Genomic DNA, 27045 nt, shown 5'->3' on the forward strand with positions numbered 1-27045 from the left:
CTCTGTCGCAAATGGAGAAAAATGAGCCGCTAGTGATGGCAGCTTCCTATTTCTGGTCTGATGCTCTTAATGCATTTTTATTTGGTCATGGTCCTATGACTCCCACCCTAGCCGATGTAGTCCTCTTGACTGGCTTAGATGTATCCTCCCCTGACGCGCCTTATCAACTTCTGAACGTTCCGTCACATCGGCTGGACACAAGAGGAATCGGCGGCTGGAAGGGCTTTCTTAGTGATAACAAGAAGACCGGTACTGTTGATAACAGGGAACACACCGCTTTCCTGTTAATGTGGCTCGAAAAACACTTCTTCTGTGGAAGAGCCGCCGGCCCAACAACCAACACCCAACCTTTAGCCGAGGCACTGTCCAAAGGAAGCCGCATTCCTCTCGGGAAACATCTTCTGGGTGCCGTGTACCACATGCTCCACCAAATCGGCACAAAACTCTCCAAAGGGGAACCAATCGGCAACCCAGGTGGACCTTGGTGGTTTGTCAATTTATGGTTGAACCTCTATATGAGCAAGATCACTCGGCAGCCAGTGGACCGTATGTCATTTCCCAATATTGAATCGGCAGAAGACCCTACCGAGCGTCGCCGATGTATGTCTTATGGCGAGGCAGCGTCAGCTTTCCCAGGTTGTGCATATTCTGCTACAAAAGTAGCCGAATACTTTCGGTGCTTTTACAACGGATTCAATGAGGACGCCACTATCTGGTTCCCATATCAGCGAGACACCCCAGTTTTTGAGCTCCCCTTCTGCTTCGACTCGACTTCTGGCCGATTTGATGAAGGTCTTTATGAAGAATTGATCAAACCAGGAATCTTACCGGCCAACTTCTTTTCGGGGAAAAATGCCCCCACATATGAGTTCTACAACCCGTCTACTGCTGCTCGGCAATTCGGCATGGGTCAACTGCCGATACGGGTGTATTTCGTTGGCCAAATCAAGTTCAGAGAAGCGCTCAAATCTGGCGTGGACTATTGTCGGCTGCGAGACCGAATTCCAGATTCTAGTACGATCAACTTGAATGAATGGCTATTATATCCATTTGCAACCCAGCCTTTCAAGCTTTGGTGGGCCGAATGGAAGCAATTCTTATTCTGCAATTCATCATCGGCGTACTGCAACCTTCTGGATCCATCCAATATTGACCCCAACGCCGAGGTACTTCTGATTACTGATTGTACTCTTTTCACCATAATTGAGCACCTAATGATTTCATTTCTCCTTTAGGCTGGGAATCAAGCCCCTCCTACGCACAGCCGCAGTGGCCGGCTAATAGAAAGTTATCCGTACACCACTTACCCTCTCATCGGCTATGATGCTCCATCGGTCGATGTGATTGCTGGCCGATCGAAGAGAGTTCAGAAGAAGATCGTCAAGAAAACCAGTCGCCGAGTTCGGGCTCGTACGGAATCGGTGGACCCTTCTGTACCTGTATCGGCGGAAGTCTCGACTGCACCACCCCCGGCCATACAAAGTGATGACACTCAAGCCATTACACAAGCCGGAGCGGCAGCTGCCTCACTATTGCTGGAAGCTTTACAAGTGAGTTCAAGCTCTATCTCTTCCGATTTGTCAATTCGGTAATTACTCTTGTTAACTTTTTGTGCTTCTTAGGGTTCTTCTATGGAAATACCACAGTCAGCAACAACTCGACCGGAGGCCAACACGTCCCTGCCTTCATCCGTTGAGGTACAGTACTTGTCTTATGGACTTCCTTCGGGTGTCTGCATAACACATTTAACCGATCCTTCGACGCAGACCATCGGCATACCAAGCGTTTCTCGACAACCGATTCCTTCCCAGGGAGCCGGTCCGAGCACCGTGCCGATTGTCGTAGAGTCTTCATCGGACGAACTCATGACTCAGGCCACTGAACAAGGTACAACGGCTCAACAAGCGCAGCACGAGGAAATCCGTTTTAAGATGGTAAATTTTCTGAACCAGCCTCGCCCGCCGATTTACTCTGCCTTCCTGCCGATTTACCCCTTTTTCTTTATTTCTTCAGGAACAGGACTCTCCCAACAACAGTCTCTTCTCTTTCGCGGTCGCTCTCTCTGATGATGAGGAGACTTCTTCTCGCCAAGTCGCCTTAAGCTCCGTCCCTGATGACGTCCGGGCTAAGCTTATCAATATCCGATCCCTCCTCCAAGGGGATATCGGCCGATTGGTAGAAGATGCTTCGCCGATTCGGCAGCTTTTTAGTGATGTCAGCGGACGTGTACCAGAGGAAGCGGAAGAGGCGTTGGCACCGGCGGCCTTTATTGAGTCCATGAGGATCCCCGTTTTTAGAGCCTTTCGTCATATGGCCGATCGCGCGAAACTGGCCAAGATTCGTGAAGATGAAAATGCTTTCAAGCACCAGGCTCAAGAAGCAAATCGGCGGATCCATGTCTTGGAAGATTCACGTCCGGCGATCATTAGTGAAATAAATCGCCTCAAACGACGGAGAGCGGACCTTGCCAAACAGATGGAACAAGTGACCAAGGCCATCAGCGCCGAGGAGAGCAGACTCCAGGAGTTACCTTCGGCTATTGCCGATTTGACACGGGAGAGGCAGCGTCTTGCTCAGGAGGCTCTAAGACTCCACCGCATCGCATCGGAAGTCCCTGGATCGGCAGAAGAAGACCAACGGGTTCTTGACTCCGCCGATCAGATCCGGCGTCGGGCCGTCACGGCTATCGATACCCTTTTGGGTAATCTGTAAAACACTGACCGTTGTGTACGAATATTTACTGCCGTCTTTGACCGACCTTTCGTGATGCCTTCTATTTACTGCCTTCCTTATTACCGATGGGACGTGGCCTCATCAAATTTTACTGTATTCCCCCATAAATATCGACCCCGGCGCTTCCTCTCCGATAACACCGATTTGGCTTCTATCTCATTTCTCCTCTCCCTCTCATCGGCGCAACCACATTGTCATGGCCTCGTCATCGTCTTCTTCCGTCAACCAGGTAACGCTCCGCCTTCTCTCTTGGATCTTTAGGAAGAGAATGTGCCGTCTTACTCCTTCTTTGTTTCAGCCTCAGCGCCTTAGTCCGGGACTCGTGCGTGCCATTGAGTGCATACATTCTGAGGACCCCTTGACTCTGGAGGGCAAGGCTCTGATTTTAGCTTATCAAGAGGAGCTCGAAGACCATATTACCGCAGAAGCCCGAGCGGTCTTGGATGCCGTGGTGAACGAACACCGCGATCAATCTCTAGCTATGAGGGGTCATTGTCGTAATGTTCCCGAGGGTGACATCACCTCGACGGCCTGCTCGATCTTGGACTTTCTGGAAAGGAATGGTAACTCGCGGGTTCCTACCGCTAGGGCCCGTCTGCTTCCTCCGAACCCGCGGCCTTCCATCGACAGGGTCCGCATGCTTCCTCGGCCCGTTGTTCTGGCGGCGGCGGAGGCCTCGCGCCTTCCCACAGATCTCCCCCGTCAAGTCGAAGCAGAGAGTTCCATGAAGGCCATAGAAGAAGACTACATCCGACTCATGATAGAGTTGGGTAGAGCCGAGAGGGAGCGTAAGAACAAGAATAATTAGTTGTTGTATTTTTTATTCTAAGGACGACTTAGTGTTTTGTCGGCCATGTAATCGGTCGCCCATACCGAATGTAATCGGCCCGAATGAATGTAATCGGCCATCTATGAATGAATGAACGTAATTGGCCATTCTGGTCGATCTCATGTGAATCTCTAAACCGAGTTGTGTCGGTCATATTTGACTGTGTTTATCCCTTTAGGCCCCAACCCATATACTCGGGTAATACCTTTTTAAATATCTCCCATTCAGAGCCCTAGTGAATTCTTCCCCCTCTATTGTTTCCAAAACATACGCATTCCCTGGAGCGCATCTGCCGATTCTATACGGCCCTTCCCAGGTAGGAGACCATTTGCCGAATTTAGGATCTTTCGACCCGATTGGTAGTACCAACTTCCACACCAAATCTCCAGGGGAGAACTGTTTGACTTTGACCTTTTTGTCATACCACCTGGCCACTCTCTTTTTATTCTCTTCGATGCTTACTAGAGCTCTCAATCGTTGGCCGGCCAAGTCATCAAGTTCCTCCTTCATCAGAGCCGAGTAGTCATCGGCCGACAATTGGTCTTGCAGTGAGATGCGCCTTGATCCTGCCCTTGACTCCCATGGAAGTACCGCATCATGACCGTATACCAACTGGTAGGGGGATAACTTGGTAGCTCCGTGATAGGCCATTCTGTATGCCCACAGGGCCTCGGTCAAACATAAGTGCCACTTCTTAGGGCATTCTTCAATCTTCCTTTTGATCAATTTGATTATTCCTTTGTTGGAAGATTCTGCCTGACCATTGGCTTGAGCGTAATACGGAGACGAATTCAGCAATTTGATGCCCATATCGGTCGTAAATTCCTCAAATTCTCCCGACGTGAACATTGTTCCTTGATCGGTCGTTATAGTTTGAGGGATACCGAATCGGTAGACGATGTGATCTCTTACGAAATCGGCCATGATAGCCGAAGTCACATTCCTTAGTGGGATTGCCTCCACCCATTTGGTGAAATAATCGGTGGCGACCAGAATAAATTTGTGCCCCTTGCTTGATGGCGGATAAATTTGGCCGATAAGGTCTATTCCCCACCCTCTGAACGGCCATGGTTTGATGATGGGATTCATGGCCGATGCCGGTGCACGCTGGACATCTCCAAACTTTTGACACTCCTGACAACCCTTATAATATTTGAAACAATCTTCCAGGATCGTAGGCCAATAGTACCCATTGTTTCTGATCATCCACTTCATCTTATGTGCTGATTGATGAGCCCCACACACCCCTTCATGGATTTCTCCCATTAGAGTTTTGGCTTCTTCTGTTCCAAGGCATTTAAGAAGAACACCATCGATCGTTCGGTAGAACAGATCATCTTCGAGCAGCACGTATTTGGTAGCATGAAAACGCACTCGTCGTTCCACCTTTTTGGAAGGATCTTTTAGGTAATCGGCAATTTCCTTACGCCAGTCATCAGCTGCAAGCTCTAAGGCCATGGCGCCCAGAATTGGCCGATACCTAGATGCATGTTGAGCGAGTTTGTTTGCTTCTTCGTTGCGGTCTCTTGGGACGTGTTCGATTACTGCCGATCTGAATTCTCTCAACAATTGTAAGCAATCTTCGTAATGGAGTCGCAATATGTCATCTTTGCACTCAGCTCTCCCGGTTAGCTGATCCACAATTAGCATCGAATCTCCGAAGACCTCGACAGAATCGGCCTTGATCTCTCTCAATAATCGTAAGCCTTTTAATACAGCTCTGTATTCTGCTTGATTGTTTGTTGCGGCGGTTTCTATCGGCAGAGAAAAATCATATCTTGCCCACCGAGGCGATATGAGGACGATGCCGATTCCCGATCCGGCTCCACATGATGACCCATCGAAAAACAACTGCCATGGCGCTGGTTCTACGAAGGCGATCTCTGGCCCACAGTGTTGGGCAACGAAATCGGCCATGACTTGACCCTTGACGGCTTTTGCCGATTCGTATCGTAGGTCGTATTCTGATAAAGCCAAAATCCATTTGCCGATTCTCCCTTTCAATATCGGCAGTGACAGCATGTATTTCACTACATCATCTTTGCATACGACTATACACTCTGCCGATAGTAGATAGTGTCTGAGTTTGGTGCACGAGAAGTAAAGACACAAACACAAACGCTCTACTGGAGGATATCTTGTTTCGGCATCCAGGAGTCTTCTACTAACGTAATAAATTACCCGTTCTTTGCCTTCGAACTCTTGGACTAGAGCCGACCCAATAGCTTTGTCATCGGCTGATAAATATAGTTTAAACGGCTTGCCCGTTTGAGGAGGAACCAGGACTGGGGGTGAGACCAGGTACCGCTTGATGTCTTCTAGCGCCTTGCGTTGTTCTTCTCCCCATATAAACTCCTGGTCTGGCTTCAACTTTAGAAGTGGTGTGAACGCCTGAATCCGTCCAGATAGATTAGATATAAATCTTCTGATGAAGTTTACCTTGCCGATTAGAGACTGTAGCTCAGTTTTGTTTTGTGGGGCGACGACTTTGTTGATAGCCGCTATGGTCTTCTGATTGACCTCAATGCCTCGTTCGTGCACCATGAACCCTAAGAACTGTCCGGCGGAGACGCCGAAAGCGCATTTGTTGGGATTCATCTTAAGACCATGTTTTTTGGTACACTCCAGGACCCTTCGCAAATCGGCTAGGTGTTCTTCGTGGCTTTTGGACTTGACCACAACGTCGTCGATGTAGATCTCCACCAGGAGGCCGATGAGCTTGTGAAAAATATAGTTCATGGCCCTCTGATATGTAGCACCAGCATTTTTCAAACCGAAAGTCATCACCACCCACTCGAACAGACCAAGATGGCCTGGACATCTGAAAGCCGTTTTGGGTATATCCTCTTCGGCCATAAGTATTTGATTGTATCCGGCGTTCCCATCCATGAAGCTAATAATTTTGTGCCCTGCGGCGGCGTCGATCAGTACATCGGCCGTGGGCATGGGGTAGCCATCCATCGGTGTGGCCTGATTAAGATTTCTGAAATCGACGCAAACGCGCAACTTCCCATTTTTCTTATACACTGGTACGATATTAGAAATCCACTCGGCGTACCGACATTGCCGAATAAATTTTGCTTCAATTAACCGAGTTATTTCGGCTTTTATGTCCGGTAAAATTTTAGGATTGCATCGTCGTGCGGGTTGTTGGTACGGCCGATACCCTGGTTTTATGGGTAGCCGATGTTCAACAATAGATCGATCTAATCCGGGCATCTCGTGATACTCCCACGCAAAACAATCCTTGAATTCTCTTAATAAATTTGTCAATTTACACTTGTACTCCGGATCTAAATTTGCACTAATGAAAGTCGGCCTTGGTTTGGTCCCGTCACCTAAATCTACCATCTCTAAAGAATCGGCCGACGTGAATCCGTGCCCCAGCTTCCCGTCTTCTCTGGCGAACTGATCCATTTATTGCGCTTCTTCGGAGCCGACTGCTCGGATCGGCTGTAGGCCAAAATCGGTGACCTTCAGGAAATCGGTTTCCCACACCCTACCTGATATGCACCTGACAGTTTCGCAGCTCCACTGTTGTGCATCGGCTGCTGCGATGCTGTATGCGGAGTCGGCTTTGACCACTTCGATGTTATCGCCGATCCATTGTACCAGGCATTGATGCATAGTTGATGGGATGCAGCAGTTTGCGTGTATCCAGTCCCGACCAAGAAGCATATTATAGGACCCTTTGCCGTTAATGACGAAAAATGTGGTAGGAAGGGTCTTACTGCCGATGGTGAGGTCGACGCAGAGGGCACCGCGAGCGTTTGACACCTTGCCTTCGAAGTCCTTGAGCATCATGTCCGTCCTGGTCAGGTCGTCGTCACTTTTTCCCAGCTTTCGGAGTACAGCATATGGCATGATGTTGACGGCAGCTCCCCCGTCGACCATCAATTTAGTGAGGGGGCGACCGTCAACATGCCCTTTAAGGAACAACGCCTTCATATGTTGTCGTTCGTCATCTTCGGGCTTTTCGAACGTGGCCATCATCGGTTCTAAAACCAACCTTGCTGTTTGTTCCTCCATCGCCGACACATCCTGTTGATCGGCAGGAGTCATGAACTCCATCGGCAATATGAAGACCATACCGATTTCAGCTGCCGATTCGTCACCTGCCGACTCGTCGTTGCATTTGTCGTTTCTTTTGGGGCGCCACACCCGAGGCCTTTCCTGCTTTTTGTCCATCGTGCCTTCTTCTTCTTGCTGTTCCCATTGGCGGAGGCGTTGGATTCTCCGTTTTTGTGATTTGGTTAAGCCGTCGGGGCACCATCTGGGGTTTATTGGCCTCCCTTCTTTCCCGGCGCGTTCCCATTCTGGTTCGCGTCCTAACGGGTTCTCGTCTGTTACCCGTGCATCGGCCATGTCTTCGAGCCGGCTGTGAACGCTGGTTTTGCTACTTGATTGACCGCGGTGATCGGTCCTGCCCCCCTGCCTATCATGGCCTCTTCCTTCTGACCGATCATATCGGTCGCTTCTGCCCCCCAACCGATCACGCATGGAAGGGCGTTGATCATCTGAAATTCGCCGATTCCTGCTGATCGGTTCTGACCTTCCGTCTCTAGAGCGAGACCTTGTGAACGGCCGATTGTTTCGATAGGGGCCATTGCATTCTGGGCACGTATCAGCTGATGGGAGTCTGAGGTTATTTTCCCAACAGTGGATGAAGAATGGGCATCTCCAATGTTCCTCGTGCCGACGTATTGCTTCCTCTCGGGACCTTGATCGTTCATGTTGGCGCTGGTATTTTTGGAGCAGGAACTGGGAGGTAATGCGTGGTCCTTCTGGCTCATCGTCATCGGCCTCCATCCGTCGCTTCCCCTTGATGTCTTCAGACGTGACTTGATTCCTGGGATCGACAGCGCCACTCCTTTTTGCCGAGTCGGATGTCAGCACCTTCGTTTGGAGGGGATTCTTACCCGTATCCACCATGTTGGTAGGAAACGGATGCTGATCAATCTTCATTGGTTTGGCCGGTTTTGCCGGTACTTCAAACTTGAGTCTGCCCTGTTCAATGGCCGACTGTATTTGCTGCCTGAAGATTTTACACTCGTTGGTGTCATGTGACGTGGCATTGTGCCATTTGCAATACTTCATTTTCTTCAACTGTTCGGCAGAGGGTATCGTGTGGTAAGGTGAGAGTTTAATCTGTCCTTCCTAGAGTAGAAGATCAAAGATTTTGTCTGCTTTAGTTGTGTCGAAACCAAATGCTTCCGGCTCCTTTTTACCGAACGGGCATGATATCGGTTTCTTTCCTTTAATCCACTCTGCAAGTCCGATTTCGGCGTCTTCTTCGTCCTCTACCTCTTCCAGGAATGCTACCTTCTTCTGGAAATTCCTCCTTGGATCAAATGGACGCACCTCTTGCCCGGACAATCGGTGGACAATCTGGCTCAGGCTTTCGAATTCTTGTGAAGCATATTTCTCTTTGATATGTGGCAGCAGGCCTTGGAAGGCTATATCGGCCAACTGTGCATCGGTTAGAGCCAGGGAATAGCATTTGTTTCTGATTTCCCGAAACCTTTGTATGTACGAGGGTATCGGCTCATCACTTCGTTGCCGGAGGCTAGTTAAATCAGACAACTTCATTTCGTGGACTCCAGCATAGAAGTACTTGTGGAACTGCTTCTCTAGATCGGCCCACGTGATAATCGAGTTTGGAGGTAAAGTGGTGAACCATTGGAAAGCCGATCCAGACAAAGATGACGAGAACAACCGTACCCGCAGAGCGTCTTGCGTAGCTGCTTCTCCGCATTGGATGATGAATCTATTCACATGTTCCACGGTAGAAGTATCATCCACGCCGGAAAATTTAGTGAAATCCGGAACTTTGTACCGATGGGGAAACGGCAACAAGTCGTATGTGGATGGGTATGGTGTCCTGTAGGTATAAGTTTGCACCTTCGGCTTTAAGCCGAATTGTTCTTGCATCACTTCCGCGATTTGCGCCGCCCAATCTGGTTGTTGCTGGGGAATAATTGGCGGCGGAATCGGCACATGTTGGTAAATGGGAGGTTGAATGAAAGGAGGTTGATGAAAAGGTGGTATCTGAGTATAAGCCGGCGGTGTAGTAAAGGACGGCTGCTTGTATGAACCACTTGTTTCATCATATAGCGTGAGCTCTGACGTCTTATTGACCTCCGGAGCGATAGGCTGGTATGGTGGTATGATCGGCCGAGTGGCCGTTTGGGAAGGTGTCTGGAACGGAGGATTTCCTTGGCTGACCGATTGATTCAAACCGGTCGTGTTTAATGGTGCCCCCCAGGGTAAAGGGATGACTGGCGGTAGTGGTGCAGTGGACGGCTGGATGGAGCCGTATCCCAAGGGAGTTGATGACGTAGAAGCACCAGATCCACCGACAGAGGATTGGATCGGCTGTGAAGCCTGATAAACCTGATTGGGTGGAATCGGCTGAAAATACGTAGGCCCCCTATACCCCTGTGGTATGCCTCCGGCGAAGGAGTTGACAACGGCATTGTGCACCATGTTTGAAAGTACTTGGGATTGGTTGATGAAGGCGTGATGAAGAGATTGCTGAATCATATCGGACATTTTGTCCGAATCCTCTGAAATCGTGATCTGGCGGGGAGTAGAAAAAGGAGACTTTTTAATAGTTTCCCCGCTCCTGGAACGACTGAAGGATTTCAAGCAAGTTTTACGGACTTGCTCCAGATACTGATTCAGATCTTCTTTTTGGTCGTCCTTCAGATCTGCCTCCGTCACTTCGATGACGTTATCTTCGGTAACTTCAGCAGCTTTCGACATGACAGCGGTTGTAATGGTCCCACCGGGCGTGCCAAAAGTGTGTTGGCGCTAGAAATCGGTCCAGCGGCCGACACACGACCCGGGAGAATCTGCTTAGCTCCTGTTCGGGTGAATGCCCTGGTGCGGTTCGCGCGGCGTGCCAGCCAATCTGACCTGTTGATTGGCAAGGAAGAACACGTGTCAAATTCAGTGACTACGATCGGCTAAGTTTCCGATCGAAAGAGCTTATCGGCAGATCGACCGATTCACTGTGGTAAAGAAATCGGCTATAAGACAGCACGATCCCCGTAGCCTTGTAGCAGAAAAATATTAAAGTAATCGGCACAAGGTACGTAGTAATAGTACTAGGAAAAGATCTAATCGGCAATAGATCTGGTAACAGAAAGCAATGAAAGCCGATACTACCGATTCCTAGCAGGATAACTGGTGATAAAAGCTAGAAAAACAGGTAAAAACCTATGGATCTAGTTGATATCAATAACTGGTGAATAAATCTAAACGAAACAACAGCGATGCGCCGGAAGTTAAAGCTTAGATATTACTCGATAGACGGAACTTACAGAATCGGCCGGAGATCAAGATGATGCAGCCCTGCCAATTCGCACGAACTCGTGAGAAAGAAAAGTGATGGCGAAGTCGCCTGCTCGAAAGTAAGTATGAAGAATAAAGTAACTTGTTGTATTGATTGATTGTTGTTATACAGATTTACAAAGGTAGCTATTTATAGCCCCGTACAAATAATCTTCCTAACCGACTAGGACTCTATCTCTAATTCAAACAGAAAACAAATATCTACAAGCACAATCCGTGCTAAACTAGTTATCCCACGCTTCGTGGGCTGAACTCCACCTTATCTTTCCACCTTCCCAAGCCCATACAGGCCCACTTTAGTCCACCTTCCTGCTCGGCCGATTTCTCGTCGGCAAAGGACTGCCGATTGGGAATCCGACGTGTCCACTCTGAAGTGAAGTAAAAGCCGCTTGACCGATTCCGCACTGTAGCCCTTTTTGACGCCGATTCTTCTGATGACGAAATCCGGCGTCAACACTAGGTCATAAAATCACCAAGCCTACAATCCAGCCGCAAAGCTGAGTCTACGGTCGACCGGAAATCTCAAAAGTCATGATCGATACAACCACACCCACGTGACCACGTCCTCACAGCCTAACACCAGCACATGTCCACGTTCTCTCCGCCTTCTGCCGTCTTCTCCCCTCCATTTCCCTTTTCTTTCGTCACCTTCCACCCCTCCATTTCCTTTCACCAGATCCGGCGAAGGGCCGACGGGTGGGGTTGCGGTAGCCTGGCAGTGGGCAGGGGCGTCAAACCTGATGAGGCCGTGCCAGCTTGGCGGCAGAGCTCCGGCGGCGCGCCCCCGACGATGGTGTGCCAACCCAACGGCTTGGAGATCCCATGGTGAGCGCGAAGCGCGCCGCTCTGACGACGGTGTAGCTTCTCAGCGGGGTGGAACTCCCGCGGCAGGTCGGGGCAGCGAGGGCGCGCAGCATGGCCCGGTGGAGCGACGCCGGCCATGGCTGCCGCACGGCTCTTTTCTTCTATTTTTATTTTTCTTTTTTAAATTATTCTTTTTGTCAAAATTATGTCCAATGTTTTGCTGTAGAAATTTTTTGTAAGTTTTGTTCCAAATTTTTTCTTCGAATTTTTGGTGTTTCCAGTTTTCTATTTCCGACTTTTTCTTAACCTTTTTGTTTCAAAAAATTTGCTCCTTGATGTTTCAAAATTTTGTGCATATGTTTTTTCCATAACTTTTTATGTTTTCGAATTTTGTTTCTATTTTTGAACTTTTTAGGTTGGAAATTTTGTTTCTAAAATTTGCACACAAAAATTTTTAGCCTGTCTATAAACTTTTCTTTTTATGAATCTTTTATTTCCAAATATTTTGTTGCAATGTTTGTTCTTGAGTTTTGGTTTTCACTTTTTGCCGAATTTTTCTTTTTTGTCCGCGAAATTTGTACATAAATTTTTCTTCAAAGTTTGTCCATAATATTTTGTTCCATAATTTGTAATCCAACATTTTGTGGGTCCGATTCTTTTCTCTAAATTTTGTTAAACTTTTGTCCACAATTTTTTCCTTAATTTTTTTCATGAATATGATGTATTAGATCTGTTCATCAATTTTTTTTATTGTGGATAGAATCATGCAAGTGGAAGGACAGGGTGGGTGAGGATCACGACAACGGTGAACGGATGTGCTGTGAAGCTGAAAAGAGAAAGGAAGAGCTAGACGTGATGAAAAAAGTAAAAAGTACGTGATCCCAAATCAACCGGACGAAAAACTAATTTACGATCGGTCGTAAATTTGAGGTTCCGGATCCGGGCCAGCATGACTTCCGATTCTCCCACCCTACACGGCTACACCTACCCACGTGTCAGAGACACCTCCCTTCCCACTCACCGACGCCCGGGCCCCACCTCTGAAAAGGCTAGGATTCCCGCCCACGGGCCACGGCGACCGCCCTTTCAACTGAAGCCGAGCGTTCCAGGCGGCGGTGATTGAGGAACCAAAGGAAGAGGCGGAGGCCGCACCGGCGGCGCGGGTGACCTCTCCCGACATCGCTGGTGCAGATGGACCCGCCGGAGAGCCCCCCAGCCGGGCAACCATCATTCACCGACGTCTCGCTCTACGAGGTCGGTCCTACTCCTCAGTCCTCACCCGCCGCCCTCCGCCGGGCCGCGGTTCGCCGCTGTCGTTTCTAGTGCTAAAGGAGTAAAGGTTCCTCCTTTCTCCTTGTTTTCCGACGCTGATACGTTGTTATGGAATTTGGGATGGGAATGATGTATTCGGAATTTCGGATGAACGGGTGCCCTGACGGATGCACGCTGGGTTTGTTGTTGGTTCGCCTTCCCGTATTACTTTTTGGGGATTGGATTAGCCGATTGAGTTCGCTGGGTCCGTCGGTTGGGGTTTTGATGGGGAGGTTAGGGTTTAGGATGGGATGCAATTGATGGCGATTGGCTATCTCTTCTCCGATATTAGGATTAGCGTTTTTTCCTTCCGTGGCTGTGGGGATGGAGAGGGGACGTTGGGCTGCATTTCCAGCGACCCCACAATTTCCAGTGTTTCATGTTCATAGTAGTACTTTTAGATTCGGGAGACACATTTGGGTGTTTTAGGATACCTGATGGTCGAGTTGTTGGGTTTTGGGAGTGAATGTTTCGGATTTGTTAGTCGACACGAAAATGTTTCAAAATGGAGCTTTTTTCATTGAGAAATTTATGGGGTGTTCGGTTTGAGAAATGGGGTGATCCATCGCCTTCTCGCTCCTCACAATTTTATTTGGTTTGGGTAATGGAATGGGTTGATCAATCACCACCTCATGCCTCGTCATATAGTCACAGTGTCACATGCACATGATTAGTATAAGCATGACTACGTCTACATGAGGGATGGAGTCATTCCACTAAACTCATAATGCAGGTCACTTCATCTAGGATGAGATCATTACGCAAATCAAACACCCCCTTAAGGTTTAGATCCATCTCCTGTAGGCTGCAGCTGACACTCTTCTACTCATATCTGTGTATTGTGTGGTTTCTTAGAGTTATTACTGCATTTTCTGCGAATTTTCTATCCACTAACGATACAAATCATGCGGGTAAATAGGTGTTACCTGGGGGCCTGGTGCTGAAAGCCCCTCACCTTTAGATCCACTAGCTACAAAATCACACGGTTAAATAGTGCTTGATGCTGAAAAGTGCCACCTTTAGACAGAAAAGAAAGTAGCTTGGCATTGGTAGTGTAAAGAATTTTGGCTTTTCTTTGTGTTCCTCTGGTTCAAACTCTTGCACAAAACATGCACGGTTAGTGTTCATGTGGGTGGTTTCAGATTGTAGTATGTATTTTTGAGATAGCACCAAACCACCTCCATTACAGTAAAAAAAATTTAATAGTTTCGCAATCTTAGAGCATTAATAAGTTGCCCCTGCATATACCTTGCACAAATACACGTGTTCTCATGTGATTTCCTTCATGCAAAAAATGACTACTGTACACCCATATTATAAGATACTCATTTCTTAATCAAGTTTTCTTGAGCCTTGAGTTTCTAATTAGGTTTCACACCTGCAGGACTCACCTGTCTTTGATTTCATCAATAGTCTATCCCCTATAGCAACACCAAAGCCTCTAGATTCGGCACAAAATGGGCAGCTATTCAAGTCATCTGATTTAGTACCTGTTTCATCAATCTTCACATCACCCCAAGTTAATCCACAAAAGGAATCCAAACCTGGAATCAGGTAATATTCTATTTTTTATTTATGTGTTTTTATCATTTGACCTTAGACCTTAGTATACATCTTTTCATGTGGACCAGGGATGGCTACATTCAACTTTCTCAAGGACTCAGTCCCAACTGCCAAAGGAATCAGATAGGGAGTTCTAGCTGCATTGAACTGTCTGGATCCCCAACAATTCCTTCAGAAAATTGTAGTCCTTCTGAGGATGCAACAATTTTGCCAAGCAAATGGCCTCAACCCATTCCGCTTGGTAGTGAAACCTTAGGGGATGCCAAGAAACAAGATACTGATGGTAAAGCAGATCACAGTTCAGATGTGGGGCAAGTAAAGTTATCAAGCACATGCTATGATCAGAATGGCGTTGATCAAATGGAGTCGTCAACTTCTGGAAGAAAAGTTCAGGAAAATGAGCTGGCTAAACAGTATAATGATGATCTAGCAGCTTGCAGTTTAAATCACTTGATCTCACATTCTGGTACTGGTAATGGTGTCATGTCAAAGTCAGGCCTGTCCTTAGAAGCACAACAATTGAGTTGGAATCTAAGAAGTGATGATGTCATATTTAGCAAATCCTTCATGCCAATGGATCAAGGAAACTCGGAGGATTCACAAAAAAAAAAAATTTGATGGGTCAACTGGCTGTTATATCCAGAGTGCTGCTGATAACGCCCATGTTTACTGTGCTGGTGCCACAGAAGGTGTTGCAACGAATCATGACCCAGAAATGCTCCCTGGTGTTATTCAAAGCCAGTTGGTTTCAAATGAATATTTCTTTGACACATTCAAAGTTCCCAGTGATGATATGGTAATGGAGAATTTCTTGATACCATCTATAATTCTTTGCCTTACCTTTGTATTTAATTTAGGTTTGAGTGATAGTAGAAGTGCTTGTTTATTTGTTGCAATTTGACTAATTCTATGATACCAAATTTGAATCTTCATTCTGTCTGTTTTAACTAGCTAGAGAGTGCACAGTTGAATGTTGGATACATCTAAATTGTATGTAATGTAACAGAAGTAGTGGTGAAATCTTGATTTAACTACGGCACATTTTAGGTTTTTTATTTTCCTAATTTGAAGTTCTTGTCAGACAAGCGCAACAGGCAACAATTCTTTTCATCCTGCAGGCACTGTCAGAGGATCAATGTGGCAGGCTGCATAGGTGTAGCCTTTTTAATGAGAAGGTAGGGGCATCTGATATGAGTGTGCAAAGTGGCTCGAATCCTCATCTTGCAAATATATGTGGCGATAACTACCTGAAGCCTGCGGGGTCCCCTGTGTATGCATTGCCTGGTATTGGTTTGCATCTGAATGCTGTTGCCTCGAATTCATCCAACAACATGCCATTCACAATTAATCCTCCACTGCAACCTGAACATAATAGTCCGACAACAATAGTTTCTTGCAGTGAGACGGGTCTCTATAGCAGTGAGGTATACACTCGTATTCATGATGATCACTCTTCTCAGAAAACCATGCCTAATGCTAATGAGTCTTGCCAAGAAAGCCACAAGAAGAAAAGGTTAGTAAGGTATGCCTCTTTTTTATAATATTTACTCAATAGATAACAAAATCTTTGGAACTTTGCAGGCGCAAGCTACAGAATGGTGATGGTGACTCATGCAGACGTTGTAGCTGTAAAAAGTCCAAGTGCTTAAAACTGTAAGGTTCCTTGCAATATACTGTTATTTTTCCATATACACTTTACCTATATCCTTAAGGGTGAAAATCATGTGTATGAAGCTAACAATATGATATTGTTCTACTTGAACTATTCTAAATTGCTTGTAATCGCAAAAAGATATGGCCAACAGGCAGTTTAGGTATAAGAAAAAATACATACATATGCTTGATTTATGTGTAGCAGTTACTTACTTGTTCAAGGTTTTAGGCCTACTGATTTTCTAGTTAGGTGTCTCTGAACCAGAACACGTCGAAATTGGCAGGAAATCAGCTTGGTTTTAACTGATGTGAATCTATGTTGGGTGTATCTAGTTTTGAGTTCTGGTGGTTTAGGTGGTAGAGACAGTCATCCTTCTAAGTAGTGCTGTTAGCTCTTTTGCCTTACTCAAACCAGCATCACATACTCGCAGTTACAGTTATATGTTTTTATTGCATTTGAGTAATAGAGGTTTGACCGTTTGACCAATGGAATTCATATAAAATTTCTCATCAAAGATAAAGTGTTCAGGCTTTCTACTGCCATATCTAGAGTATCCTCGTGCCACTCGAGCTTCTGATGTAGCAGTAATTACAGTTTTTTCGCATATTTTGTACAAAGAATGACCAAGTAAGTGAACATACGGTATATCTTGAGATTTCCAATTTGTAATTGTAGTTCTAAATGACAGTGTTGTTATATATACTGAGTTGGCAGAGTAAGTTGTGAAAATCATATTGCACTTTTGTATTCTATTTAATACGCTACTAGTAATCATTACAAACTTGATGTGTTCGAGCAGCCTTCAAAGTTCAGTCATGTCTGAACATTCGATATTTTTCACGCCTGTTGTTAATCTCTGCAATTGCACCTTCATCATATGCAAAATAAAATTGGTTGTTTGGCCTATGTAAAAAATATTTACTGTCTGGAGAACAGCTCTGCGCAGTTTGTTCACAGCAAATTCCCTGTGTTCTTTCAACATCCAACGCCCTGACACCTGAAAACTCAAGCATATTCAGTTACTCCATTGGCTTTTGCTGAAAGTGTCTTAACCTGCTAGAACAAAGCGCATTTTGGCAGATTCCTGTCATGATTTTAAAATAGTAACCATCCTTTGTCGTTTCTTCTGCAGTTATTGTGCATGTTTTGCTGCTAAAGTCTATTGTTCAGGATTCTGCTCATGTCAAGGCTGTTTAAATAATCATACTCATGAGGAAACAGTTTCATGTATTCGCAAGCGGACTGAATCTCGTAACCCTCTAGCATTTGCTCCAACAGTAACACGTGCATGTGATTCTGGTTCAGATTTTGGGGTAAGAGCAGATCCTTTTAGTTGCATTTATCTTTTCTGTTCCCTATTGTTCATAGCATGCCATTTATTTTATAGGATAACTCTAACAATACTCCTGCTTCGGCTCGACATAAAAGAGGCTGCAATTGCAGGAAGTCTTCTTGCCTTAAAAAATACTGCGAGTGCTTTCAGGTACCAGTTAACTTGCCATTTGGTTTTCTTGACTTAATCCTGCTTGGCTAATATGTTGACCCACTCATGTGCTTTATTTATTTAATGTTATTCTGTCTCAAAAGAGTGGTGTGGGATGCTCCATGAGCTGCCGATGTGAGAGTTGTAAGAATTCTTTTGGAAAAAGAGAGGGTAAGTTTGATCCTTTCTTGATATTTTTTCTTTAGAAAAATGCAACTGACCTGCTGGTATGCTTCTCCATCTAATGTACAATAAATATTTGACAAAAATTGTGCTTGCCATTTTATTCCTAGGTTCCTTTTTCACAGCACAGCTTTAGGCCAAAAAGTGTTGTATAAGTTCAATAACTATGTATTGAATTTTTTTAGTTCCATATTTGGAATTAGTGTACATTTGTGCTAGGGTTTCTATAATATTTTGGGTTAGCCAGTTAGGATCTTATGATCGACTGTAAATGACTAGGGACGTTGCTCAACAAGACAATCTCAGTAACCAACTCAGAAAACGATTCCCTGGCTTAAACACTAGTTCACCGGCATAAGAAGAGTAGCGAAGATAAAATCACAACTGCTAGTTGATTTAAAGTTGACTGGTTAATTTAAGTAGTTGGGGCGTGCAATTTCAGGATAGGGTAATACTGAATTTGTGTTTACATGCCACTTGATCTTCAGCTTTGAGTGGAGGCTTATGCTTGGAGCAGGCTATGGCGTTGTATTGCTATCTGAGCAACAATAATCTATTTTCATTTTGCCTTATATACATGCTCCCATGTCATGGTTTGCTAAACATTTAGGAAGATTGCATGGCTTGCCACTATGCTCAAATTGGGTGCCAAAAACAAAGTTTCATTTAGTTTGAGGGGTTGATACTTGATAGAAACTTTGTTTAAGAAACATTCACAATGCTATTGGCTTCCTATTAATTCGTTATCTGCATGTTTATGAGACCAGATCAAGCAATTTCATGGAATGTTTATGTGCTAGTTGAACACTTTGATTGCCATCATCTTCTAAACCTCCTTGCTTCCTTTTTTCTTTGTTGATATTCTCTGTGGCATGCCTGATGCCTTCCATCCCCTGAGTTTCAAGATTGGCCATCATACTATGTATGTAAAAGGTTTAACAGATGAACTACTAGTTGAAAGATATTAAGGATAAAAAATTAAGTGAACCAAAAGTCTCCCTTCAGTTTGTTAATTTGAATCTGTTTGGGTTGGGCTAACTTTACGATATAACCTTTTGATGTTACATATCATTATCGGTTGCCAGGTCTTAATGTTCTTATTTTCCCTTGAAGGGGTGCTGCTGCTAGCTACTGCGAAGATGGAGAAAGGGGCAAAAGCAAAAGGCACTCGCTCGACGGAAGAGAAACTTGCGTTTGATAAACAGGATGTTGTTGGTCAATCTGGTGATCTTCCATCCACCGAGAATCTATTTGCAACACCTTCGCTTGGGCCTTGCAGGTTTGCATGTCTTGTGCACGGATGTTAGCTTGATTCTTGCCTCCCTTATGAAACTCCATACCCCTTAACAATTTAATAATGAGTTCTCTCTTCCAGATCTTCGATCCTGCCTCCATCTACATGCTCTGAACCACCACTTTCAACAGCCGGATACTCTTCCCGACTGCACAACTCCCAGTCTCCCATCAAGGCAGATGTTTTGCTCTCTTATTTCGATACCTGTGCTGCAGAAATGATTGTTGGGGATGGTTCGGCAAATATCCAGGAAGTGGGCTCATCTTGCATCTCCAGCGTAAAGGTTGTGTCACCCAACAAGAAGAGGGTCTCACCCCTGCACACTGGTACCGGATTGTCCCCGATCGGTAGGAGTGGAAGGAAACTGGTTTTGAAGTCCATCCCTTCCTTCCCTTCCCTCACTGGAGATGCTGACAGCGAGCCCCATTAAACAGAGTCCCCCAGCATTTGGCACCTGAGCCCTGAGGTATGCATTTCTTGTTCTTTCCTTTTCCCCTCTGATGTTTCTATTTTCAATTCGATTACTCATGCAGTTTCCTTTTTTGATTCAGGCTGACCGGTACGGGAACCCTGGATCCTTGGAAGCTGACTTCGCCCAATTTTGTTTTGATGAAGAGATGAAGGAATTTAGCAGTTCTACCATGCAGAGATATATAGTTGGCTAATATTTCTCGGAAGCCCGAAGAGTAACAGTTCCACTACATGTGATTGACCTGTCGTTACCTAGTCCTGTCCATGCCATTTGGTCTAAGGTCGTCAGAATGTATATATTTCCACAGCTCGTGGGCGATAAGTGCATACGTGTCAAAGAAAAGAATGCTTAATTTAGCATCGTAACAAATTCATTTTGCTGTATTCCAGTTTGTGCCCCATAACATCGCCGCAGCCATTTCCATTTTCCAGTCATTTTCAACACGCCTCATTTACTCGTTTGAAATCGATGCAACGGATCAATGAAGGATGCTTGTCCCCAATTTTCCGTCGTGCACAATTCATCAGTTTCAAAATAGACGTGCTGCAGGCCTATCCTCGTGTCGCCATTTTGTTTCATTCATATAGCTCCCTCGCAAGTCCCAAATCATGAACCATGGGCAGCTCAGAACCTCAAATAAAAAGACATTTTTTTAATGTAAGCGGGAACTGCTAATGGCACAGAACAGATGAAACGATGGAGGTGGATGGATTGCAGATTTGCTATGCCACTAGGATGGGTGCATGTTGTGGGGATCAAGTTAGCGGCTGCTAGCTGCTAGTGGCACTTAATAAGCTATTTTCTCCAGAAAAGAAAGGTCACATTCCCCAATAGCAAGGAAGAATTACACATCCTGTGGACTCATCCACAGAAAACATCGAATACATAATGATCTGGATATTCTTTGCAACTTGCTAAAATCTTGTGTACCTGACTCGCAGGACAAAGTTCTGATTTGCAGGAAATGCTGAAAATGGAAATATAGCTCGATTTGCAAACGCACTACATATGCAAAAGTTTGCTTTTCAATATTTTGGGAGTACAGAATCCACCTGAAGTATCCAACAAGCTTGGAAAGCCCTGCTTTATATTTTGAGGGACTGTCCAGCTTCGTATACACATACACCATATTTATAACATCTATACACAACGATGGTAGAAATTGATGAAAATGGTGAAGAACTAGAACTACAAGTGATCATATAAAATTAATCCATTCCACGGCCCTTGGTCTCTACAGGGAAGAATATACAGCCCACTGCAGCAAGGCACAATACCACCTCAAACACCACGATTGCTTCCATCTGGTGGCAGCTCCGCAGCATCGCAACGGCAACAAGAGGGCAAACAACCCCGCCAACTCTACCAATGGCGGTTGCAATCCCAGCACCTGTTGAGCGCACATACGATGGATACACCTATGAAAAGGAGCGAGGGAATTAGCTGACAAGGCATACTCTGCTGCAAGAAAATAAGTTCCAAAACTGACAAAGCATGTTCAGAGTTAGGCCCACAGACAAACATAAAGGGGATCAGTAAAGGATATGCTATTGACTGAGAGGAGAATGCATAGTAGATCCAAATGGATGTGGAATACTCTCTCCATGGATTTTCAGATTATTATGGTGTTGGACCCTGTTCTACAAGAACTAATAGATGGTAGTTTTACAGATTAATCAATAATGGTATAGCAAATAATGCTATATGCCATAAGAAGCTGATACAAACCTCTGGAGCATAAAGACACAAAATTGTAAAGCTCCCCATGGCACACGCGCGAGCACCAAATAGAAGAATAGTTGTCAACAACTCATTCTCATGAAGTACAAGTGGTCCAAGGAAAGCACAGCATGCAAACATCATAGACCACATTGAAGCTTTTCGGCCAAACCAATCAACGAGAATAGCAGACAGAATTAAACCTGGGATTTCTGCAAAGATTTGAAACCATGAGTTAGTGTGATACTCCAAAGTGAGAAATAATAGGGGTGAAAAATAAGGGAGTAATTATATGATACCTGCTAGACTAGTGATGAAAGTATCTTTATAAATATTGGTATCCTTTTTTTGGTGCAGGCCAAATATCACACCAGTTGCACAGCTTTTATTTGCATCACTCAATTCCGATGTCAGCAACACTATCCCGTAATAAGCAAAGGAATTTGCATAGAAAACAAACCAAAGAAGAAGAGTTGATCTGAGCAGATTGCGCGATAATAGCGTGCGCAATGCAGCAAGACTACCAGATTCGGAGCTCATGGCATCGTCTACAGTACAATCCTTCTCTTTTACAGGAAGAAGGCATTCACTCTCAGAAGCAAGACTGTTGTGGTCAACTTTTGTTTCTCTATGGTATGTGAGAACTCCTGGAGGAAGAATTGATTGGTTTGAACTGGCCATTCTCTCCAGGACAGCAGTTGCATCAGACATTCTATTTTGTACACAAAGGTAGCGCGGAGACTCAGGTGTAAGTCCAAAGAAAGGAAGCAAGAGGAAGCATGGAAGGGCGGTAAATGCCAGTAGCCACCTCCAATTCAGTACCGGTAATACAACCTACAAGAACCAAATACAAATTACTAAAATTTGACAGAAAAGCATGTAACTAATAAAATATAAGCAAGAAGCATCATTAAACTGATTACCAAATCCAAAATTTACTGAAAATTCAATTATTTTACTTGCTGCAGAAAGTTCAAGAATTTAGACTGCACACACATTAAGACATCATAAATATTGCGATAAAAATAATATCAACTGCATGCAAATGATAAATGTGCTAGACATGAAGCATTTTGGCGGTTTCAATTTCAGAAATGTGCTTGAATCATATTCCACCATATTTGCATAAAAAGATCACATTCCACCATATTCTACATAAGTGTACACAAGGTTCTTTGTGGTTCTGTTCTGTATATTCATTATAATAGAGTTTACTCTTCATTTTGGGTTTTGAATTTTATTTAAACAATTTGCTCATGCAAATGGGAACAAATCAGCATGAAAAGGGGGAAGCTAAGCACTGCATCTCAAAGGAACAGAAATTATCATACCCATGCAAGTGAAGCCTCCAATATTGTGCCAAGGGTCCAGAAAAGGGACAAGACAATCATACAAGTGCCACGATTTCGTGCAGGAACAAATTCCAAAAACCAAGATGTAAAAACATGGCTGCCACCCACTCCTACTCCAACGAGAAACCGAAGAGCCACCAAGCATAAGTAATTAGGAGATAAAGCACTAAGAAAACCCATTCCACTAGTAAAGATAGTTGAAAACAATAAACCGGTCCTGAAATAAGGGAAATGTAAGTTTTATCTCATTTATGCTTGACATAGAGGAAGTAAAAACAAAGTAAAGAATGGTATTGAAAGAAAAGGAAATATCCAACTTATCCCTTTCTAGTTTCATGAAAGTACAGATTATATCCTCTTCAACAAAACTGGTTCTTTACTACCCATTTTTTAAACCAGTTCAATATGCAACTATTCTTCAAGATGGTTCTCAAATTCAAAGTGGTTTTGCAATGTTGATTGCTTATGTGGATACTTATTGGTATTCAGGTACATACAGGGTAGAGGGAATGAGGATGAAAAGCAAGATGAAGGAAAATTATCTATGCTCTTACCCTGTAATCCTTGTGAATCACTGTATGAGGTAGCTTGCGTGTTGACATGGCTAGTTAGTTTGCTGACGAAGCAAATCTAGCCCAGCCGCATGCCATGAGCAAACCACTACCAATACCACAGTAAAGATGAAAATTACACAGGTTCTCAAATTTGAGAACGTGAAATAGCTGATTTTGTAATAAAGGGTCCAATATGTACTTGCATGAAAGTAGAGGATGGTAAATTAGAACTTATCCTTGAGAACACATTGCAGATCCCTTTTTGTGGTGTGTGTCAAATTTGCAGGTAATTTTATTTAAATGTGCTGTGGCTTCTTACTAAAGTGCATTATTCAGCATTCAGGTCAATTTGGTACACACTTGCAGTTATAATCATGCCATACCAAGCATATATTACTTCCTATCCCTTCACCGCATATACCATAGCTTGATAGCAAGATATCATAAATGTGCAAGTTGAACCTTAATAACTGATATGGTTATTCGGTTATGATATACTCAAGGGTAAGATTTGTACTAGAAAACTGAAGCATGAAAGTGTTTGTTGTAGGAAACCATACCTGCGTCCATATTTGTCGGAAACAAAGCCCCAAGAACAGGCACCTAGCAGCATGCCAGCAAAGACAACACTTGAAATCATGCTCTCATTCTCTGGGGAGAGGTTCCACTCCTCTCGTATGAATGGCCCAAGAAACGACAACAGCATGAGCTCCATGGATTCTGCAACCCAACCAATACCAGCATAGACAAGGACAAGAGCTTGGAATCTCCCAAACCCCATCATTGTGAGAGCATCATCTGTAGTATATGTCTCCATGTTGGCAGACAGCACCTGCGAATTTCAGAGAAGTATCAGTCATCCTGTCAGAAGCACCCTTTAGCGTGAACTCTTGGAGGAGCTATCCGAATGATTTTAGAGTTCGCTGATTCCTTCGGTATAACCAAATAGGTGTAGTGATTACACATGAAATCCTTATGTTTCACCTCTGGTTGAGGTTTAAGATCGGAATATGAAGCATAAACGGCCAAGAGCTATATTTTTTAGTTAACGTTTCTGACTGAAAAAAAAGGGCACGAAGGGAAGTGGATTGCGCTAACTGACAGATAAAAAGAATATCATGACTGAGCCAATCGATTGGATTAAGGATATCCACGGAAAGCTAACACGAATCCAGTGCCAACCTTCTATTTGACCTGGTACTGATTTCTTTATCCATGATCAGAAATTTGGACTATTGCAATCGATTGGATTAGGGATACTGAACGAGAACTTTAACCTCACACACACACAAACAAGAGAAAAAAAAAGAATTTCACTGATTTGATTCGTAGACCGAGTATGCAAAACTAGCCAGGCACAACGCCCCCAGTCTGAATTCCTTTTTCTCCCCAAATTCTATTCTTCAACGCAGCCCGGAGAAATGGGAAAAGCGAAAAGAATAAACATGAGGTGTCGGTCCACATCAAGAGCAGTGAGAAAACTAAACCAATCCTGAGGACAAGACCGCATCAAGGACGGTAGCTGGAGCACCAAGCTAAGCATGTATTTTCTGCAAGAACGAGTCCGACGCTCAACCACCAGCAAAAGGCAAAGATGAGAACAGGCGTGCAAGCAAAAAAACAAAAAGAAAGAAAGGAAAAGAAATGGAAGAAGCTGAGAACAGGCGGCGGATGCGCCATTCTTAGAAGCAAAAAGGGGTAATCCGACGAGCGAGCGGGGAAAGGAGCGACGCACCCTTGAGCCGGAAGGGGAGGGAGGATGGGCTGCTCCGCTGCCGGCGGCGGACGGGCCGGGGCCGGAGAGGCGGCGAGCTCCTGTGGCACTGGCTGGGTTTCTTCCTTCCTTTCTTCCTGGGAGGGGAGGGGGGTTGGTGGGGGAGGAGCAAATGCGAATAGAGACACGAGACAGGAGAGGACGGCGGGGAACGAGGACGGGCAATGGCGTCTCGCCGCGAAATCAACGGGGGTGGTGGAGACCCAAATAGCTGCGTGGCCGTGGTGGTGCGCCAGGGGGCGGCGGGCCCCACGCCGCGCGCCGTCGCCAGTTGCGTTGCGTCACGTCAGCACGCGCCAAGCCGCCAATTGTCGATTTCCTCACGGACCCCTCGCTTCGCTTCCCGGTGCCGACCGTCACCGTGGGCCGGGCTAGCTAGCCGACCCACGAGGCCGCAAAATAAATTAATTTTAATATACTTTGCTCCGCATTAGTAAAATTGATGTTTAATACGGCACGTTAGTTAGCGATGTAATATGGCACACCATAATATTATATTATTTCAGATCAAAAGGTTGCTACAATAATATCATTGATCCATTTTTTATTTTTTTTCTACAGTGAACCTAGTAATATCAATTCTATATAAAACCTATATATCGACGGTCACAAAAAAAAGAAAAGTATAAGCCCAGAAACGAAATTGATATCTTCCACGTGATGACATGCGGAATTTTCGTGGCCTCTTATCGCTGCGCCCGGAAACTTCCCTGACTCAAAATCGAAGGAAACGATATGATAGACGCGGACATAATCGTGTTTCGCTGTCACGCTTCAAGCCTCGCGCGACACGTTCTGAATTGTATGTAGTATGGTCTATGCACGAGACCAGGGAGACAAGCTTCACCTGATTAGCATTTAGCAGTAAGTGACTGCGTACTGTTCTCTATCCATATGTAGTCCATTTCTCCGGGCATGCAGGTAGTAAGCAATTTGATCTTTTCAAGTTTCAACCCGGCCAACGTCAGCATTGTACTTTGACGCGTAAAATTTTCAAGGATTCTGGTGTACCAGATCATAAACATTATTCCCTGCGTCCAGGTCCAGGGCACGTCCAAGGTCCAACTCTACTCCAACCAGTGTGTTGAGGTCTACTTAGTCGTCTTAGGCTAGTCTCACTACACAGTTTTACTACACTGTTATCAAAACCGTGAATTAAGTAATTGTGCTAGTTGAATGCATGGGGATGAAACTTCTCTCCCATATGATGAAACTCTTCCTTCTCTCTTCCTTCTCTCTTCTTATAATGACCTTCTCAAGTCAGCGAAATTGGTAACATGACATGAAATTTAATGTATATAAAACTGTTCATGAATTGAAACTCCCACCTAAACTAGGTATCCAACAGCTTCCAGGTTAAGTAGGCACAACCACCACAGTCCGTCATCCACCGTACAGTATCAACGTATGGTTTTGATATTTTTTTTACAACTTTTCAGTGAGTGTATAGCGAAAGGGGTCTCGAGAGATGGGAGAGCAGCCCACACCCCCCACCACCCTACCGGCGCTCGACACCCCGCCGGCACAGGCCAACCTCCACCGCAGCACATCAGCTAAACCCCACCACACTCCAACGATGCCCAAGCTACAACCTACCACCATAGCAACCCACAGGTCATCGGCACTCGCACACGACACGGAGGAGGCCCTCGATCTGCTCTACTGCTCGAACAAAGAGGAGGAAAGCCTATGCCCTCGGCGCATCAATGAAGAGGCATTCAAGACGGCGGACAGAAAGCAGACGGGCGACAGAAAGGAGAAGGAATCCGAGGACAACACAAGTGGCGACACGGCACTTGCGGCCCCTTGCCGGATTCACTCGGTCATGGTAAAGCCGAGCTACTATAGAGTGTCATACAAGGACGCCCTATTGAAGACAAGGACCTTCAAGCCAAGATTCCCGAGCACTTTGACAGATCACATCAAGCATGGGTGGCTCCATGAAGAGAGACGATGGACGTCGA

General features: G+C 45.2%; 2 protein-coding genes across 5 annotated transcripts; one reads left to right on the forward strand and one right to left on the reverse strand.

Moving 5' to 3' along the window:
* Window positions 1–12793: 12793 nt before the first annotated feature.
* Window positions 12794–20105, forward strand: LOC101762829 (protein tesmin/TSO1-like CXC 2). Of its 4 annotated transcripts, none has more exons than XM_012842722.2 (12): window positions 12797–12976; window positions 14418–14587; window positions 14665–15392; window positions 15715–15880; window positions 15986–16109; window positions 16178–16249; window positions 17383–17563; window positions 17638–17733; window positions 17838–17904; window positions 19030–19195; window positions 19292–19676; window positions 19762–20105. In XM_012842722.2, exons 3-11 carry the CDS (start codon window positions 15138–15140, stop codon window positions 19638–19640), a joined length of 1476 nt encoding a protein of 491 aa, XP_012698176.1. In that variant the 5' UTR covers window positions 12797–12976; window positions 14418–14587; window positions 14665–15137; the 3' UTR covers window positions 19641–19676; window positions 19762–20105. The 4 variants fall into 4 exon arrangements, 3 of the variants coding, with proteins under 3 accessions (XP_012698176.1, XP_004982356.2, XP_012698177.1); XM_012842723.2 differs by having other exon boundaries at window positions 12800–12976; window positions 15996–16109; XR_002679025.1 differs by having other exon boundaries at window positions 12794–12976; window positions 15715–16109; window positions 17421–17563.
* Window positions 20106–20647: 542 nt separating this feature from the next.
* Window positions 20648–25269, reverse strand: LOC101762432 (organic cation/carnitine transporter 7). The gene is made up of 6 exons (XM_004982298.3): window positions 25043–25269; window positions 23868–24139; window positions 22733–22970; window positions 21701–22235; window positions 21411–21613; window positions 20648–21100 (listed from the first exon to the last, which is right to left on the reverse strand). Exons 2-6 carry the CDS (start codon window positions 24122–24124, stop codon window positions 20891–20893), a joined length of 1443 nt encoding a protein of 480 aa, XP_004982355.1. The 5' UTR covers window positions 24125–24139; window positions 25043–25269; the 3' UTR covers window positions 20648–20890.
* Window positions 25270–27045: the final 1776 nt, after the last annotated feature.

Source organism: Setaria italica, chromosome IX (assembly GCF_000263155.2).
Source record: "Setaria italica strain Yugu1 chromosome IX, Setaria_italica_v2.0, whole genome shotgun sequence".
NCBI lineage: Eukaryota > Viridiplantae > Streptophyta > Magnoliopsida > Poales > Poaceae > Setaria > Setaria italica.